Source organism: Hydractinia symbiolongicarpus, chromosome 8 (genome assembly GCF_029227915.1).
Source record: "Hydractinia symbiolongicarpus strain clone_291-10 chromosome 8, HSymV2.1, whole genome shotgun sequence".
In the NCBI taxonomy this organism is placed as follows: Eukaryota; Metazoa; Cnidaria; class Hydrozoa; order Anthoathecata; family Hydractiniidae; genus Hydractinia; species Hydractinia symbiolongicarpus.
The window spans coordinates 7,185,681-7,200,778 of record NC_079882.1 but is presented as its reverse complement, the minus strand read 5'-3'; the positions used below and the strand labels follow the sequence as shown (position 1 = coordinate 7,200,778).

General features: G+C 33.3%; 1 protein-coding gene across 3 annotated transcripts; it reads left to right on the top strand.

Moving 5' to 3' along the window:
• The first annotated feature begins 120 nt into the window (after positions 1-120).
• On the top strand, positions 121-12,630 carry LOC130653998 (translation factor Guf1, mitochondrial-like). 3 transcript variants are annotated; one of them, XM_057456501.1, is made up of 24 exons: positions 121-281; positions 4,328-4,388; positions 4,932-5,052; positions 5,172-5,257; positions 5,364-5,429; positions 5,549-5,629; positions 5,724-5,801; positions 6,166-6,249; positions 6,341-6,405; positions 6,893-7,005; positions 7,103-7,193; positions 7,530-7,659; positions 7,941-8,050; positions 8,723-8,801; positions 9,003-9,051; positions 9,312-9,367; positions 9,537-9,638; positions 9,727-9,860; positions 10,156-10,201; positions 10,296-10,411; positions 10,829-10,888; positions 10,967-11,003; positions 11,882-12,025; positions 12,426-12,630. In XM_057456501.1, the coding sequence occupies exons 1-23, from the start codon at positions 259-261 to the stop codon at positions 12,005-12,007; spliced, it is 1,914 nt and encodes a 637-aa protein (XP_057312484.1). In that variant the 5' UTR covers positions 121-258; the 3' UTR covers positions 12,008-12,025; positions 12,426-12,630. The 3 variants fall into 3 exon arrangements, with proteins under 3 accessions (XP_057312484.1, XP_057312486.1, XP_057312485.1); XM_057456502.1 differs by having other exon boundaries at positions 129-285; XM_057456503.1 differs by lacking the exon at positions 6,166-6,249.
• The last annotated feature ends 2,468 nt before the right edge of the window (positions 12,631-15,098 follow it).

The following is a 15,098-nucleotide window of genomic DNA, read 5'->3' as shown; positions in this document are numbered from 1 at the left end:
TGACCACCAAATATCGGACCGATTTGGAACCGTACAACAAAGTTCTCTACCAGACTTCTTCCACTTTAAAGAAATCAAGTGTATTGAGAGACATGAGCAATAAGGTTATCCCATCTTCTCTTTTGGATCGAATTTTGCATTTTCCACGAAATATGCCTTGCTGCGCCATGCAAATGTAATGTGCTGGTTTCGATTTCCCTTTGGGGAGCTTCAAAGGCGTGAATAAAACTAGATAAAGTAAAATACAGAACGAAAAGAATGCTCAACAGATGTAATGTTCTGTAGGTAATCTATATTTGAACCTTTGAATCTTTCAAGCGCCATATTTGTTGCCAACAAGCTCCTAGTAAAAAAAATAAAACTATACATTGACACAATATATTTCTGTCTTTATTGTCCACTAGGTGCAAGGCTAATTTCTTCCTTTTTCTCTTTTCCCTTTTTTTAATAGTTGTTTGTTTTTTTCTTTTTTTCTTTTTTGTTGTATTTTTTCTTATTTCTCCTTCCTTTATTTTTTCTACTCTTTTTGCTCCATTGTCCTTCTGTCTCTTATTTCCATATACTTTTCAATCCATTCATTTGTTTCTCTCATTCTGCCAATGTTGTTTGTCTCCTTTAATCAATCCTTTTCTATATCTCTTTTCCCATACAATCTATTATATGTTTAGTAGTTTGTTTTTCTCCACATACACACGTCCTATTTTTTCCATATTTTTAACTATGTCTAACATTTCCAAACTTCTTCTTATCGTATAACTAGCTTCTTTTATCCCTATTCCACTTATGTACTTTTTTCTTTCGAATTTTTGTCCACTTTAGTGTCTCATTTTCCTCATTTTCTTTTCTTTCTGCTTCATTTCCTCTTCTAGTCTCTTTTCAATTCCTCCCTTTACTTTATTTTTCCACTCTGCTTTTGTCATCTTTTTTACATGTTCCAACTCCACTCCTATCTTACTTGCGATCTTTTCTATTTCCTTGTACCAACCATTTTGTCCACTTCTTATCTGATCTAATATCACCTGTTTGCCAAGCCTATCCTCATCTGATGACATCATGTTTTGGTACAACATCAGTCTCTGGTAGCAAATCCTTTTTTCCATTGTCCATATTTCAAGTTCTTTTATCAATCCTAAGTAAGGTGTAGTTTCAGCCACATTCAATAATCTCTTTACTATTTTACCTTGTACCCTTTCCAGCCTTTCCATCTGCCAGTCTAGACTTCACTAATTACACCTTCTATTCCCTTTTCCACTTTCTCAATCTGCCCACACACTGTTCCTTCTCTTCCAATTAAGTTTCCTAAATACTTATACTCTTCTGTATCTTCAATTCTACCTTGTCTCATTTCTTTTTTAACTTCACTTGATCTTCGTTCTTTCCTTCCTGTCCTGATCAACATATATTTTGTTTTTTCTCTGTTAAATACAAAGCCTTTCATTCTTTCCATTTCAGCTAGTTTTTTTCCCACCTCTTATTGTTTCTTTTGACCCTACAGCCCCTGTATCGTCCATACATACCAATGTCCCAAGTGCCATTCTCGGTGAGATCACAGTCTTGGGTGAAACTTCTCCCATCTTGTCTACCTTCAAGGTGCTACTACAGCAAAGCTGTGGTCCAAAGATTGTTTCTTGCTTCACCATCTTTTCAACATCAATTTTATCTGTAATTCCTAGTGGTGTAATTATTTTAATTTTTGCTTTTTGGTTTAGCTTATAGATAAGTGACGCTTCCCTTTCCCTCATGCCATCCTTCGTCAAGTCTATTATGCAATCTTCCAGCCACAATTTGTCGAAGCATTTCTCAGCATCTGCAAAAAGCATATAGGTGTTTTCTTTATTTCCCTGTTCAGGTCAATTACAGTTATTATCGCCAGCAAGTTATCTTTCGTCGGTCTCTAGTTTCTTCCTCCGTTTTGGTGCTTATTGTTTCTTAACTTTCCCTGTACTTCTTTTAATACTATTTTTTTGAAAATATTTCCTAGTATACTTGTCAAAAATATCCCTCTCCTGTTCTTCATTAATGTTTTCTTTCCTTTGTTCTTGTGTGCAGATTTAATTTTCATTTTTTCTCACTGTTGAGGTACTTCCAATGTTTCCAATATATTGTTAGTCAGTATCCATATTGATTTCACCATTTCATTTCCTCCATCTTTTATCACTTCGTTACACCACCCTTCACAGTCTCTGGCCTTTCTTCTTTGCATCTTTATCACTTTCTCTACTGTTTCAATCTTGACTCTCATTGGGTCTTGCCTGTTTCCCTCTTTCACAATATCCTCTACTTTTTATATTACATTTTGTTCTACCCATTTTTCTGCTTCTTCTTCTCTTATAGGTTTTGTAAACAATAGTTTGTAAAAATTTTGATACACTTTTTTTATCTCCTCTGGGTCTGACTTTATATTTCCCTTGTCGTCTATCATTTGTGTCCCAGTTTCATTCTTCCTCCCTTTCAATTTCCTTCTAAATTCCCAAAAACTCTCTTCTTTCATCCCACCTCCATTCCTTCTTAGTTCTTCAACAACTTTGTGAATTTTTCTTGCATACCCTCCTTTCTTTACTTCATATATATGATGATTGATCAATTTAATTCTGTTAATTATCATATTATCTCTCTTTTCCCGTTTTAAATTTCTTTTCAATCTCATTAACTTTCTAACTGTTCAATTCTCTCTTCTCTCACTTATTTTTACTCCTCTTCATTTCAAACACAGTTTTTGCCCATTCCTTGCAACATCTTCTCTGGTCTAATTAACATCTCTGATATTTTACCTTTATTAACTTTTTGTCTGCACCTCCCATAACTCTTTTTCGTCATCATCCATCTTTGCTTTCTTAGTTCTTCTTTGTCACAAGTTTCCCAGTTTATTTTTGCCATTATTGTGTTATGGTCACTGTGTACTTCTTTTAATTTGTCTTCATTTTTTTTAATGTGGTATGGAGTATATTCCTTACCCTCGTCAATTTTAAATATTTCAACTTTCTCCTTCTCCCCTTCTTCTATCATCATATAATCAATTGTAGATTCCTTGTCTTTCTCTTCTCTCGTCCAGATTCCTTTTGCCACCTCAAGCGTGTTTATTATCCTCATTCTACTTCTCCTAGCCATTTTACCACCTCTATTAACCTCGTTGCTTCCTCCTCTTATCTTATCTCCTACTTTTGCATTAAAATCTCCCATTACTATCAATTTTTTCCCTTCATCACATTCCCTTATTTATCTCTTCTTCAATGTTTCTGTATATACTTCTGATCTCTGTTATCTTTAGTTTGTCTCCTTGTGGGGCATATATTACCCCAATTTTATATTTTGTTTTTGTTCCGATCTGTATCCATATGCTTTCCAGGTCTTTCATTTTTAAAGTTTCCATTCTTACACATGGCGTAAAATATTTTTCTTTTATTGCTACCAATACCTTTCCTCCTTTGCTATTTCTATCCTGTCTTAGTACTCTGTATCCCTTTATGTCTCAGGTTCATCGATCTGCAAATGTGTTTCCACTCTTCCTATTACATCTGGCTTATGAGCTTCTATTATTTCCTTTATACTTTCTTTTTATTTTACTGTTGTTTTTTTGTTTTTCTACTTATGTCCATTACATCATTGTCTGTCCCTGATCCATTGCCTTTATTCTTTTCCTTTATACTCACTGGGTCATTTGTTTCTTGTGCGTTTTTGGATAAAAATTCTGACTTTAAACCTTCTAAAAATTTCATTGTTGCCCTAGCCTCTGTTCTATTACTTTTGTCAATCTTGCTATTATCCTTTCCTCCATTTCCTCCGCTCTTTGTCCTTTTTCTGTTTTGCTTTTTCCATCTACCTCTTCCTGTTCTTCTATATGAATTGAAGCTATAGATTATGTGAATATTGATTGATTGGAGTTCCACACGTTTTTTCTGGTCAGACAGAGTAACTTTTTAAAAAAAATAGTCTTTCCATCTCCACACACGTGCTGTTGAGCAGTGCTACCAATTGTTCCATTGGAATCTATTTTATAGGAAGCTATTTATAACAGTCTTTTGAGTAAGAGAATCAACCATCACACACCTCAAATGATAATTTTGTCATCAACGTGTGCTATTTAGAATATCTATATTTTATTCAAAAACTTTGTTATAAGTGCGGAAAAGAAAAGGTAGTACATGTACTTTTTTTATTTAAAAAAATCCTCAGTGGGAGAAACTATAAATCCTTATTTGAATGTCAGACAACAGGTTTTTCTCCATGAAGTGGCATGTTACAAAATGTAACATTCTTCTGGAAATTGTAACTTCGTTTAAGCACGAAGAAATTAATGCATGCAGTTAAAAATTGTTTTTTCCCTCAGAAATCGCCATGTAAAGGTTTGGAGACTTGGATTTCCTATTTTCAAGAGAGCATATACTCAGGTAAAATGGTTAACTTTTTACATTTCAATATAATCAATATAACTAATCTTTATAATTTTTAACTTCAAACAAAGAAACTTTTGTACAATAAACTTTCATGCGAAGCAAATTTGCAAGATTTAGGGTATAGACTTCATGAATAATCAAGTTTGACATTACGCAAGAAAAACTTAAAATTTAAGTTTTTGCTTAATCAACTGATAAAGGCTACATGAATTTTCACCATTTTCATAGAATTATAGACCTTATGTTCTTTTTAAATTACAATTTATGTATAAATTAAAGATAGAAATTTTTAGCAATTTTAAACTTGTTCAAATAAACTTTTTTCTAAAATTTGCAGAAACAAACTTTTGTGAATTAACACCCAAATATGCTAATTCACAAAAGATTTCTCCTTAAAAGTACTGTAAAAGATTATGTCTTTTTACGAACAAAAAGGAATTGTTTTCCTTAACGGTAAATATTGTAACATACTATTACATGGGACATTTCTATTTGATAATTTATTATGTATCTAACGAGTATTGATTGTTTTTGTAGGCTAATGATGTTATTTATCAAATGAGCCAGTATGAGGTAGAAAAGATACGAAACTTCAGCATAATTGCACATATTGATCATGGAAAGAGTACACTTGCTGATAGACTGTTGGAATACACAGGTGAGAAAATAATTTTTTTTCGTTTAAGTGTGTTTCTCAATCTAAGAAGAATTTGATTGGAATAACTTTTATTTATTGCATAACTTCTTTTCTAATAAATTTACTTCTTGTTGTTTTAGGAACAATAGAAAAAACAAATGCAAACAAACAAGTTTTAGATAGACTACAGGTTGAAAGAGAACGAGGGATTACTGTAAAAGCACAGGTATTATTCAAAAATCACAAAAATATATATGAAAATGAAGATTTTTTAAGGCAGTTATTCTTTATGGGTTTAGCCTTGTAACGTCTGCCAATCTCTTTATTTATAGACCTCTTCTATGTTTTATCATCACAAAAATGGAGATACTTGTTTATTCAATCTGATAGATACACCAGTAAGTTATTATTACAGGATATGTATTGTATTTTCAATGATAAAAATTACTTATAAGATATAAACTACAGAAATTTGTTAATTCTGTACATTGAATAGTTGTTATTTTGTTTACTGTAGGGTCATGTTGACTTTAGTTATGAAGTATCCCGCTCATTAGCTGCGTGTGAAGGTGCACTCTTGCTGGTAGATGCTGCTCAGGTTTTTGTTTATTTGTTTGATTTACTATAAGTTGAGGATCATGGTATATCATCATGACTGATACGAGCTGTTTTTATTGTTAATTTTATTTCAGGGTATACAAGCACAGACAGTAGCTCACTATTACAATGCAATTGAAAATGGCTTAACAATAATACCAGTTATTAATAAGGTATTATTGTTTATTTTTTCTTTTAAAACCCGTATCAGTTAAGAAGAGTTAAACTGTGTGAAATTGAAAGTTAAATAAATGAACAAAATTTATTAATAATATTTAAAGATGATTTAAAATGCAATGATAAAGCTAGAAAGTATCATCAGCTCCAATGATACTGACATAAAATGTTAAGTACATGGTTATTACAGTTAGAGTCAAGTTTCAATTTACAGTAGCAATAAATGAAGATATATACTTGCAAATGCATTTTAAAATAATGTGGAAATTATGTGATAATATTAACAAAGAATTTCACTAACAGCTTCTCTGAAAAAAAAATTCACCCTGTAGGTTAACCAATTCTAATTACTTTTTTCAGATTGACTTAGCAAGTGCAGATGTAGAAAATGTCTCAAAACAAATTGAAAATGTGTTAGATTTTCCAAAAGAGCAAATAATGAAGGTTGGCTGAAATGTATTATGATGGTTCAGATGATTTTTACACTTTAAAGAAAGAAAAGTATAAATGATTATCTTGTCTTCTTAATATTTAGGTATCTGCAAAAATGGGAACTGGCATTGAGCTTATGTTGGAAAATATTTTTGACAGCATGCCGTGGTTAGTTATATAATCAGATTCAGCAAAGTTGTCAGTGTCTGCATTCTGCCATAATTAATTCTATATCGAAACACAATTGTACGCTGTATTTTGTTCCATAACTATGTTTTGCAACACTACCTTAAAAAAATTACTACAAGCTTAAGTATTAACCTCTTTTTTTGATGTACATTGGTGTTGGAGATTGGTAATCAGATTCCATTTTTCCGGTTTAGAGATTCATGGTGATTAACCTAATTTTGAAGCCACTATTATCAACAATTTAGTGAATGAATAGCTGGGTCTTAGAGAAAAAATCCTTCATTTGTTTGCCAATTTTAATCTCTGACCGGATTGTCTGAATTGATCTAATTCCTTGGGGTGTTTGTTAACATTTCCGTACTTTCCTTATAAAAAATGAGACTATGGAAATTTTGTGAGTAATTGTTGAAATTCAATGTTACTATTTCGAAGAAAGTATGAGTAATCCCACCTTTTATAATTTTAGTCCTAAAGGAAACTCCACAGAGAATTTGTCATTATTCTTATTTGATTCGTGGTATGATGTTTATCGTGGTGTTATCTGTCTAATGGCTGTGAAAAATGGTGTAGTAAAAAAAGGTCTGGTGAAGATCTTGATTTTTCTTGGTTGTATAAAACAAAACTGAAGTTAAGCCACAATTGAATAGTTTCATTTGACTATTTTTATTATTTTCAGGTGACCGATTACAATCTGCTTATTCAAAAGAAACATATGATGTTTTGGAAGTAGGAATTCTTCACCCGAATGAAGTTGTAGTTGATAAATTGTAAAATATTTATTTATACATTTCCATTATTTGCGTTCTACAAGGCATTCAGAATATGTGTTCAAGGTTGCCACGCCTAATCTCAGCTTTCAGAACATCTTGACTTCTGCATAATCCGCCTGTCATGTTCATTTTAAAGTTACCCCGTTTAAACTGTGACACCCTTTTTGCATACGTCGTTGACATCTTGTCCTTACAATAGCATTTGACGCAGACGTGTCATGTGACAAGAAACCCAAATACCTTTTTAGTCATAACATTTCCATTTAATTATTGGCGAACCGTTAGAGTTTATTGGAAACAGCGGTGTATGTGTTTAATGCATGAAATTTCTAGATATGCTGGTCAAGTCGGGTTCATTACGATGGGAATGCGAGATGTAAAATTGGCTTTAGTAGGAGACACTTTCCATCATGTGGATAAACCTGTAACTCCTGCTTCCGGATTTAAAACTCCCACTCCGATGGTAAGTTGTCTTTACAGCTCAGTGCTAAACGTGGTTTTTGATGGGTTTTTTGCAATAATTATTTAGGTTTTAAGACGATATTATTATATTTTCGATATATATTCCAATGCTTTCGTTTTTATTTACATTAGACAAGTATTTTGAACAACACAAAATCTATTAGTGTAAATCTTACTTCTTCATCTGAATGATAGTTCTTTTAAGGCAGTTAATTTTCAAGTGAATTTTTACAACGATATATATAATAACTTCCTGAGTACAGATTGTTTGCTTTATTTTAGGTTTTTGCAGGTGTTTATCCATCGGATCAAAGCATGTACCGAAATTTACAGCGAGCCATTCAAAAACTTACTCTGAATGATGCAAGTGTGTCTGTCCATCCAGATAACAGGTGAACACTTGTTTATGTGAAGATAATATCAAAAGATCGGGGCTGGGCTGGCTTTGAGTTGCCTTTGTGTTCCTTTAAATTCGTATTGAGGGAATGTGCATCAAATGCCTCCTTTTAAAATAACTAATTTCTCATATACACTGGTGGTAACCCTTTTGAATTCATTGACCAATGTTTACAGTTTTCGTTTTAATAATCCTACCATCTTGTAGCAAGCTTTTAGCAAATAGGATTCGTGTAGTACATGATGGTCACATTAAACAGCATTCGTGCTTCGAAAATCTTAGCCGAGTCGTCCTCATTGCAGTTTTAATGAGATTTCTTTGGTTTTTGGTGGAATTAAAGAGTTTGTTACTACACCAGCTACATAAGTAATGTGCTTAAGTAATTTTTACATTAGTGGTGATTTTATAAGCACGACCTAAAACAGGCTGCCGCTAGTTAAATAAATCCTTGAAGATCCTCAAACTTGCTTTCGTCCTGCAATTTTCAGGGATTTTGCTCACTTTTAACAAGTCTCTTGAATTTTCTTAAAAATCAAGTTTACCTAAGTTTGTCCTGGATTGTTCTGGAACTGAATGTTAAATTTTGTGCTCACCATATTTGATCGTTATTAAGCTTAAAAGGTAACCTATACATCTTGTTTCATTAGATTTGATTGGTATGTTTTAGTGTCGCACTCGGTCAAGGATGGCGAATTGGTTTTCTTGGTTTGTTGCACATGGATGTTTTCAAACAGAGACTGTCTCAGGTTTGTTCTACTCACAGTTTCGTAATTTTTATAATATATTGACTTCCTTTTCTACACGAAAATCCTCTTTTGCTACCCACTGCGGGGAGAAATCATAATGGCACAGCACAAACAAGCCCTTTACCTTCATTCTTCTAATTTATTCTTCCAAAAAAAACAGTAGTTTCTCTTAAAAGACATGTTATGATTTTATGTGTTTAGGAATATAATACTGAAATTATCATGACAACACCGAATGTACCTTACCAAGGTAAAAAATGTCAACTTTCCTATAAATTCCTATAAAGTGTGAATCGTTTGAAAGTTTGAAAAATCTTTTGTTTTTGTGAAGTTAGAAATCAAAATAGATTGTCTTTATCCTTTCTCGGACATAATAGTTAAGTTGGTGATATTTTTGCATTTACAACACTTAGCCTAAAATCTTGCTCACTCAGTATGCTGCTCAAAAAAACGATGAAAATTCGCATTAAAAAGTTATTTTAGGGAGCTTTGGCACTTCTTTCTTTTTAGCAATGTTGAAAGGAAAAAATAAAGAAAACAAAATTGAGATTCGAAGTCCAGAAGATGTGAGTTCTTGTTTTGTCATTATTGTTGTGATTTAAAAGAATGGATTTACACAACGTTTAGTGGACTATAGAATTGAAAAAAAACATCTAGAACAAGAACTAAATTCATGACGGAACCCAAACCCGACCTAAAATTGTCATTTTTTACAAGTAGAACCTTTTATTTTAGTTTCCATCGCATTCAAAAACCGAATGTTATTATGAACCCATGGTCACTGGTACGATGATATTCCCAGAGAAATACCTTGGCAAAATCATGAGCTTATGCGAAGTGAGAAATATCTATTGAGTTGACTTCGTGTAGTTTTATTCTCTCCTCCTTGCATGATATTTTATATTTGCCTTTACGTCTTTTTTAGAATAAACGAGGAGAACAGTTAACATTATCTTACATAGATGATTCAAGGATATTGCTGAAATATAAGTTACCGTTAAATGAAATTGTTGTCGACTTCTACGATCAGTTGAAGTCATTATCATCTGGATACGCTAGGTGAGCACTCAGATGGAGAGTTCAACTTGTTAGAATTTTTATCAGAATTCTACTTTTTTTTTTGTTCTGAAGTGAAACTCCATTGCTGGTACTTCCTTCGTTGTAGCAAAATCTTTGTATAGAAACAAAATAAAGCTTCTTACTTCGTACTTTGCAAATTAGAGCGAGTCTTCAACCGTTACAAACAAGACCAAACATGTAACATTTTTTTGGTGTTACTTTAAATTCGTGGGCAACTGCATGATCTCGCTTGTGAGTATGGGCAGGAACTTCATATACGTCACCCTATTTTTAGTTTTGATTATGAAGAGTGTGGCTTTCAAGAAACATTAATCGAAAAGGTAGCTGCATTTCCTCCAAATGTTTAGTATCGCGGTTTAGCTTTTCATTTTTTTATTCCTATTCCGTCATTAGTCATTCATTTCATTTTTTAAGATGGATATTTTATTAAATGGAAAAAGATTGGATTCTCTGAGTGTGATTGTTCATCGAACCAAAGTTAAAGATTTGGGCAAGAGTTATTGCTTTAAATTGAAAAATTCTATCCCGAGGTATGTATTGTAAAAAAAAAATTTAGTCGTGTTTGAACTGCGTTCTGGTCTTTATTATTGAAGTTATTTCCCAGAGTAGCCTCTTCAGTTCCTATTGGTACTCCTATAAACGAGGGTCCTGCGAAGGGTTTCTAGTGCATTTGAAGCTTCAGTAATCCCACAACTAGACAACCGCCTAAAATATCAATCCTATTCTCTCAGCAGAATGGATCGATTTTCACTTTTCTAGTCTCTTGCCTGACTCAGCCAGGGTTTAAACCCCGCCAGTGCTGGAAGCGAATACACTGCAACAGGCCACCAGTGAGTAGGATCTATTTAAAAGACAATTACATGCTTTCAGATAAAACAACGAATTCTATTTTTTTTTGTTGTTGTTGTTTACAAACGCTACACAATTTTCTTGGTTGGATTGTTTAGGCAATTATTTGAAGTAGTTATACAAGCAGCCGTGCGTGACAAAGTGATTGCGAGAGAAACGTGGGTAACTATTTTCATCGCTTTGGTTTTATAGAAAATAATAAATCTTTTGTTTATTTGACGTTCTATCGTTCACAGGATTCGACCTATCCGGAAAGACGTAACAGCCAAATGTGTAAGTAGACACACATTAAATAAATCTAACTTGTTTCCCCCCTGCTTTCGTCAGTCTTACCATAATCAAATACAACAGACTCAGATATGTGTTAAAATACAGTGTTTAATTATTAAAATTTCACTAATCTTAGTTAATCCCTAAAATTAATTAACCGCGAAAATTTTATATGTATTAGCCGTAATAAAAGTACGCTGAGTGAGGTGAAAAAACAATATAAAATTTTTCTTTTCCAACCTTGCTTACCTGATACAGATCCGCGAAATTATCGGGAAATGTGCACCTCCTTTGCACTCCCGCGTAATTTTAATAGCCTACGTCGATTTTTTACCACAAATTAACTTCTAGACATAGTAATTCTTGTAAATCTCACAATCTTTATTTTCTGTCTATCGCTAAAAAAAGGTTTTAAAATTTTATTTACGGCGTTAAACCGGAAGGTGGTTTTAGGAACATATTCTCGGTTCCCGGTTAAAAATCTTTGTTTGTTGTTGTTTTTTACCATTGGATAGAAAAAAAAAAAACGAAACGAAAAAATTGATTGACAAAAAAAATCGAAAATTTCGGGTCATTTATATGGCTTAATGATGACGTCAACGAAAATATACTGATGGCTGCAATTTATTGATGATAGATTGCTTGTGTCGAATGTTATATTCATGACAGTGGTCCATCCTAGAGTGGTAACCTCGCTCTCCCAAAAATGAGTCTTGAAATACATAAGGTGCCTTTCATCAAAACTATAGTTAACCTAATGTATTTTGCGGGCGGAGGGGGTCATCAATGGGAAGTAAACAAAAGGGCTAACCCTAAATGAAATCTCCCTATGGTGACTTTTTGTTACACACAATGGTGGAGTTACCTTTTTTCTTCTTTAGTATGGTGGAGATGTAACTCGAAAAAGAAAACTACTTGAACGTCAAAAGGAAGGCAAAAAAAGAATGAAAAAGTTCGGTAGCGTTGATGTTCCACACGATGCGTTTTTAGCCTTACTTAAAAGATGAAGACAGGTCAAGGTGAAGGTAAGTTGTTAATAACATACAGCTTCTACCATTTTCCGAATTTTAATTCGATTTTTATTTTCGTGAAGAGTCCTTATTTATGGTGAGGTTAAGAAGGACTCTTATGTTTTTCCGTAAATCAATTAAAATAAAATACAGTAACTATTTAGAAATCATACAGATGTGACCTTCGCATTTAATCAATGATTCAAATATACTTCATCAAAAACTAAAATCCCCACTAAGTCAGCATCAACACCCTGCCACCTGTGCATCGTATAATGAAATTCAAAATGAGTTTGAAATAAATCAAGGAATAGAATTTTGTAGATCATGTTTATATGCGATGTTTTTTAACATAATGGACATCAGCCTAATTTCTTACTGGCTTTAATAAGTAACTGTGCCTCGTTTTTTTTAGGTGATTTATTTTATGCCGTGAGAGTTGACTCGTTGCTGGGATTACCGTATAATTACCACTCCATGATTCTGATGTGTTTAAAATCGTGTAGCAAAGTTTATATCAACAAACATGGCTATTGTTGGTTGTTACGAGGATTAAACATTATGCATTAATATTTCTTTAAAAGAGAGGAATGTTTTAAAATAATATTTTCTTGCTTTCATCCCATTTCCCTGCGTTCGCCTATTTAGTTAGAACGTTTTTTGTTTTGCCAGAATACAGCATGTTCAGGGTGACGTCTTTCAAAAGATGTCTAAAAGAGATCTTTTGAAATGCATCTTTAAAAAGAACTCTTTAAGACGCTTAAAAAGATGCATTATAGACGGACAAATCAGCGCTAAAAAAAACGTCTTTTAGAAATGCGGAAGATGTCTAAAAGACGTCTTTTAGAGCTCTTTGTGCCCGCTGGATGGTCTCATATTCGTATTTTTGATATTCCGTAAAAAATCCAGGTTATATGTAGTTCCATTAGTATATAGAACTGTCTGGAAAGCAACACATAATATTTTTCGAAGTGGGTTGATTTGGCTACGGACTGGCATTCAGTGTGAACGTATAAATACACGAAATTGGATAAATAAATGGCGCGAAGTCGATGTAAGCAACAAAGAGCAATGTTGTTAGTTCCCAGAACTGTCCATTTTATGCTGCTTTGTTAGTTATCTTTGTGGGCACTTCGACCAGGATATAAGACAAAAACCAAGTCTTAAACGTGGTTGCTATATACCTATGAAAAAATATAACCGAATTTTTTTTTTCTTATCTACACTCGATGACTGACAATATTTATTTTTAGTGTGTGTAAAATTCTATTTTGTTTTTCTATCCTTGTCCCCAGGCTTTGTTTCTGGGTGTCAACACAAGCTAAAAGCTGACAATGTCAAAAAGACAAGAACTGATGGGGACAAGTTTGCTAAAGTTATTTTCGAATGTTCTCGATTATATCGGGAGATCAAGTGGCCATCATGAATAAGAACGTTATACCCTACTGGTCATTTAGTATCAACTCCGACGCAATTACCATGTAGTGTTCTCAGTCTATTAAATGCCATCTACTGACCGCTTATTGGCATGTGTGGCAGGTAAGCCAGTAAAAGCAATGCTATACGTATCTCTAGCGGGGAGGAAGAGTGTTAAAACTTCCCGTTACTTACATTACATTAAATTTTGCAACAAGTTATCGCGCTGTATTGATTCTTTAAATTCTTGTGCCTATTAAATTTTCGTGCAGCTGAAATGCGAGTACTTTCTACGATTATACAGAATTTATTAAAACTGGAATTGCACTAACCTCGTCCCTAGCGCTTGTTAGGTTCTTTCTAAGTCGGTGCCGTCCCAAAAAACGAACAAGCCCTGGGGACAAGGTTGAATTGCATGCCATAACATAATAAAGAACTGTATTTTTTATTTTTTGAGGTTAAAGATTGTTCTTTTACTTTTTAAGAAGAACAATTCTCCTAAATAATTTGTGTGAATATGAAAGTCTGCGCAATTGCTAAAATGAAATGAATGCGCAAAATATATAAGGAATAAGGTACAAAAAATTGTATTTAAGGAAGGTACGAAGAATAAAGGACTCCATAGTAAGAAAAGACGGAAAGTGGATGGATGGGGATAAAAATGGGGCAAGAAGTTGTGTAAATTCAAAATACTTGTTATAACAACGTTCATCAAAAATGTTTTTGGTGCCAATATAACAAATGCTTCTTTACTGCTATCCTACTGCAAATGTGGAGGTATTTTCAAATTGCAAAAAATGCATCTTTTTTTAATTCACACGACCAAAATCTGGCGAAATAGGTCGTGGTTTGTAAAAAAAAACTGTGATAACCTGATGATGCTGGCATTAAGCTTGAAACAGATAGACGAAACGCCCTCCCGAATTTTTTTACTCTTTCTGAGAAACAAGAAGATTTTTTGTCTCTTGGTCATATACACATATATTGCTAAGAACATTTTACAGGTAGCTAGATTAATGTTTGAAAACAAAAAGGATAAACTTAAAAACCTCTTTGATTAGATGACTTGCGCTTTTTTCGATAACGCTTTTTTTCGTAGGAAGGAAACCCTGGGTACTAAACTACTTCGTAGTAGGTTTTTATGTATTTTTTAAATAACAATAAATGGTATTTAAAACACAAACGTTGAATGTTAAAGGATAACAAATTAACATCATTGTTGCCTTGTGAATCGAGCGTTACTTTTTTGTATTAGAGAAATCACTGGGGACGGGAGTCTTTATTCAATGAGAATTTAAGTTTTGGCTTCAACTAACAATAATCCAAAACCCTCTTGCTGAAACATCAGCACGCACATAATCTCCTGTCAGCGTTGATATTTTCCAAAGAGATTTACCAGTTAGTTGCAGCAAGATTGTGTCAGCTGATGTAAACCCAACTCTTGGGCACATAAAAGCATGCTCCACGTTAAAAAGCAGCACCACAAACGCACACTGTTGGTAATTCTATGGAGAGGAATTCCATATCTTATGTGTAGCTCATCTCGAAAGGACTGTTTATCGAGACCAAATCCATATTCTTTCAATGGCAATCAATGATGTCAGTCAAATGGACGGTCCATTCTCTAGGGATGTTTCTATCGACTTAACTTTTTCGAAAGAAGACACCGATT

Bases quoted from the DNA above. Each gene is read 5' to 3' on its own strand.
- LOC130653998 (XM_057456501.1), top strand. From the start codon at position 259: ATGCTCAACAGATGTAATGTTCT. The intron at 9,052-9,311 runs GTAAAAAATGTC...CTTTCTTTTTAG, and splicing joins ACCGAATGTACCTTACCAAG to CAATGTTGAAAGGAAAAAAT. The intron at 11,004-11,881 runs GTAAGTAGACAC...TTTCTTCTTTAG, and splicing joins AAGACGTAACAGCCAAATGT to TATGGTGGAGATGTAACTCG.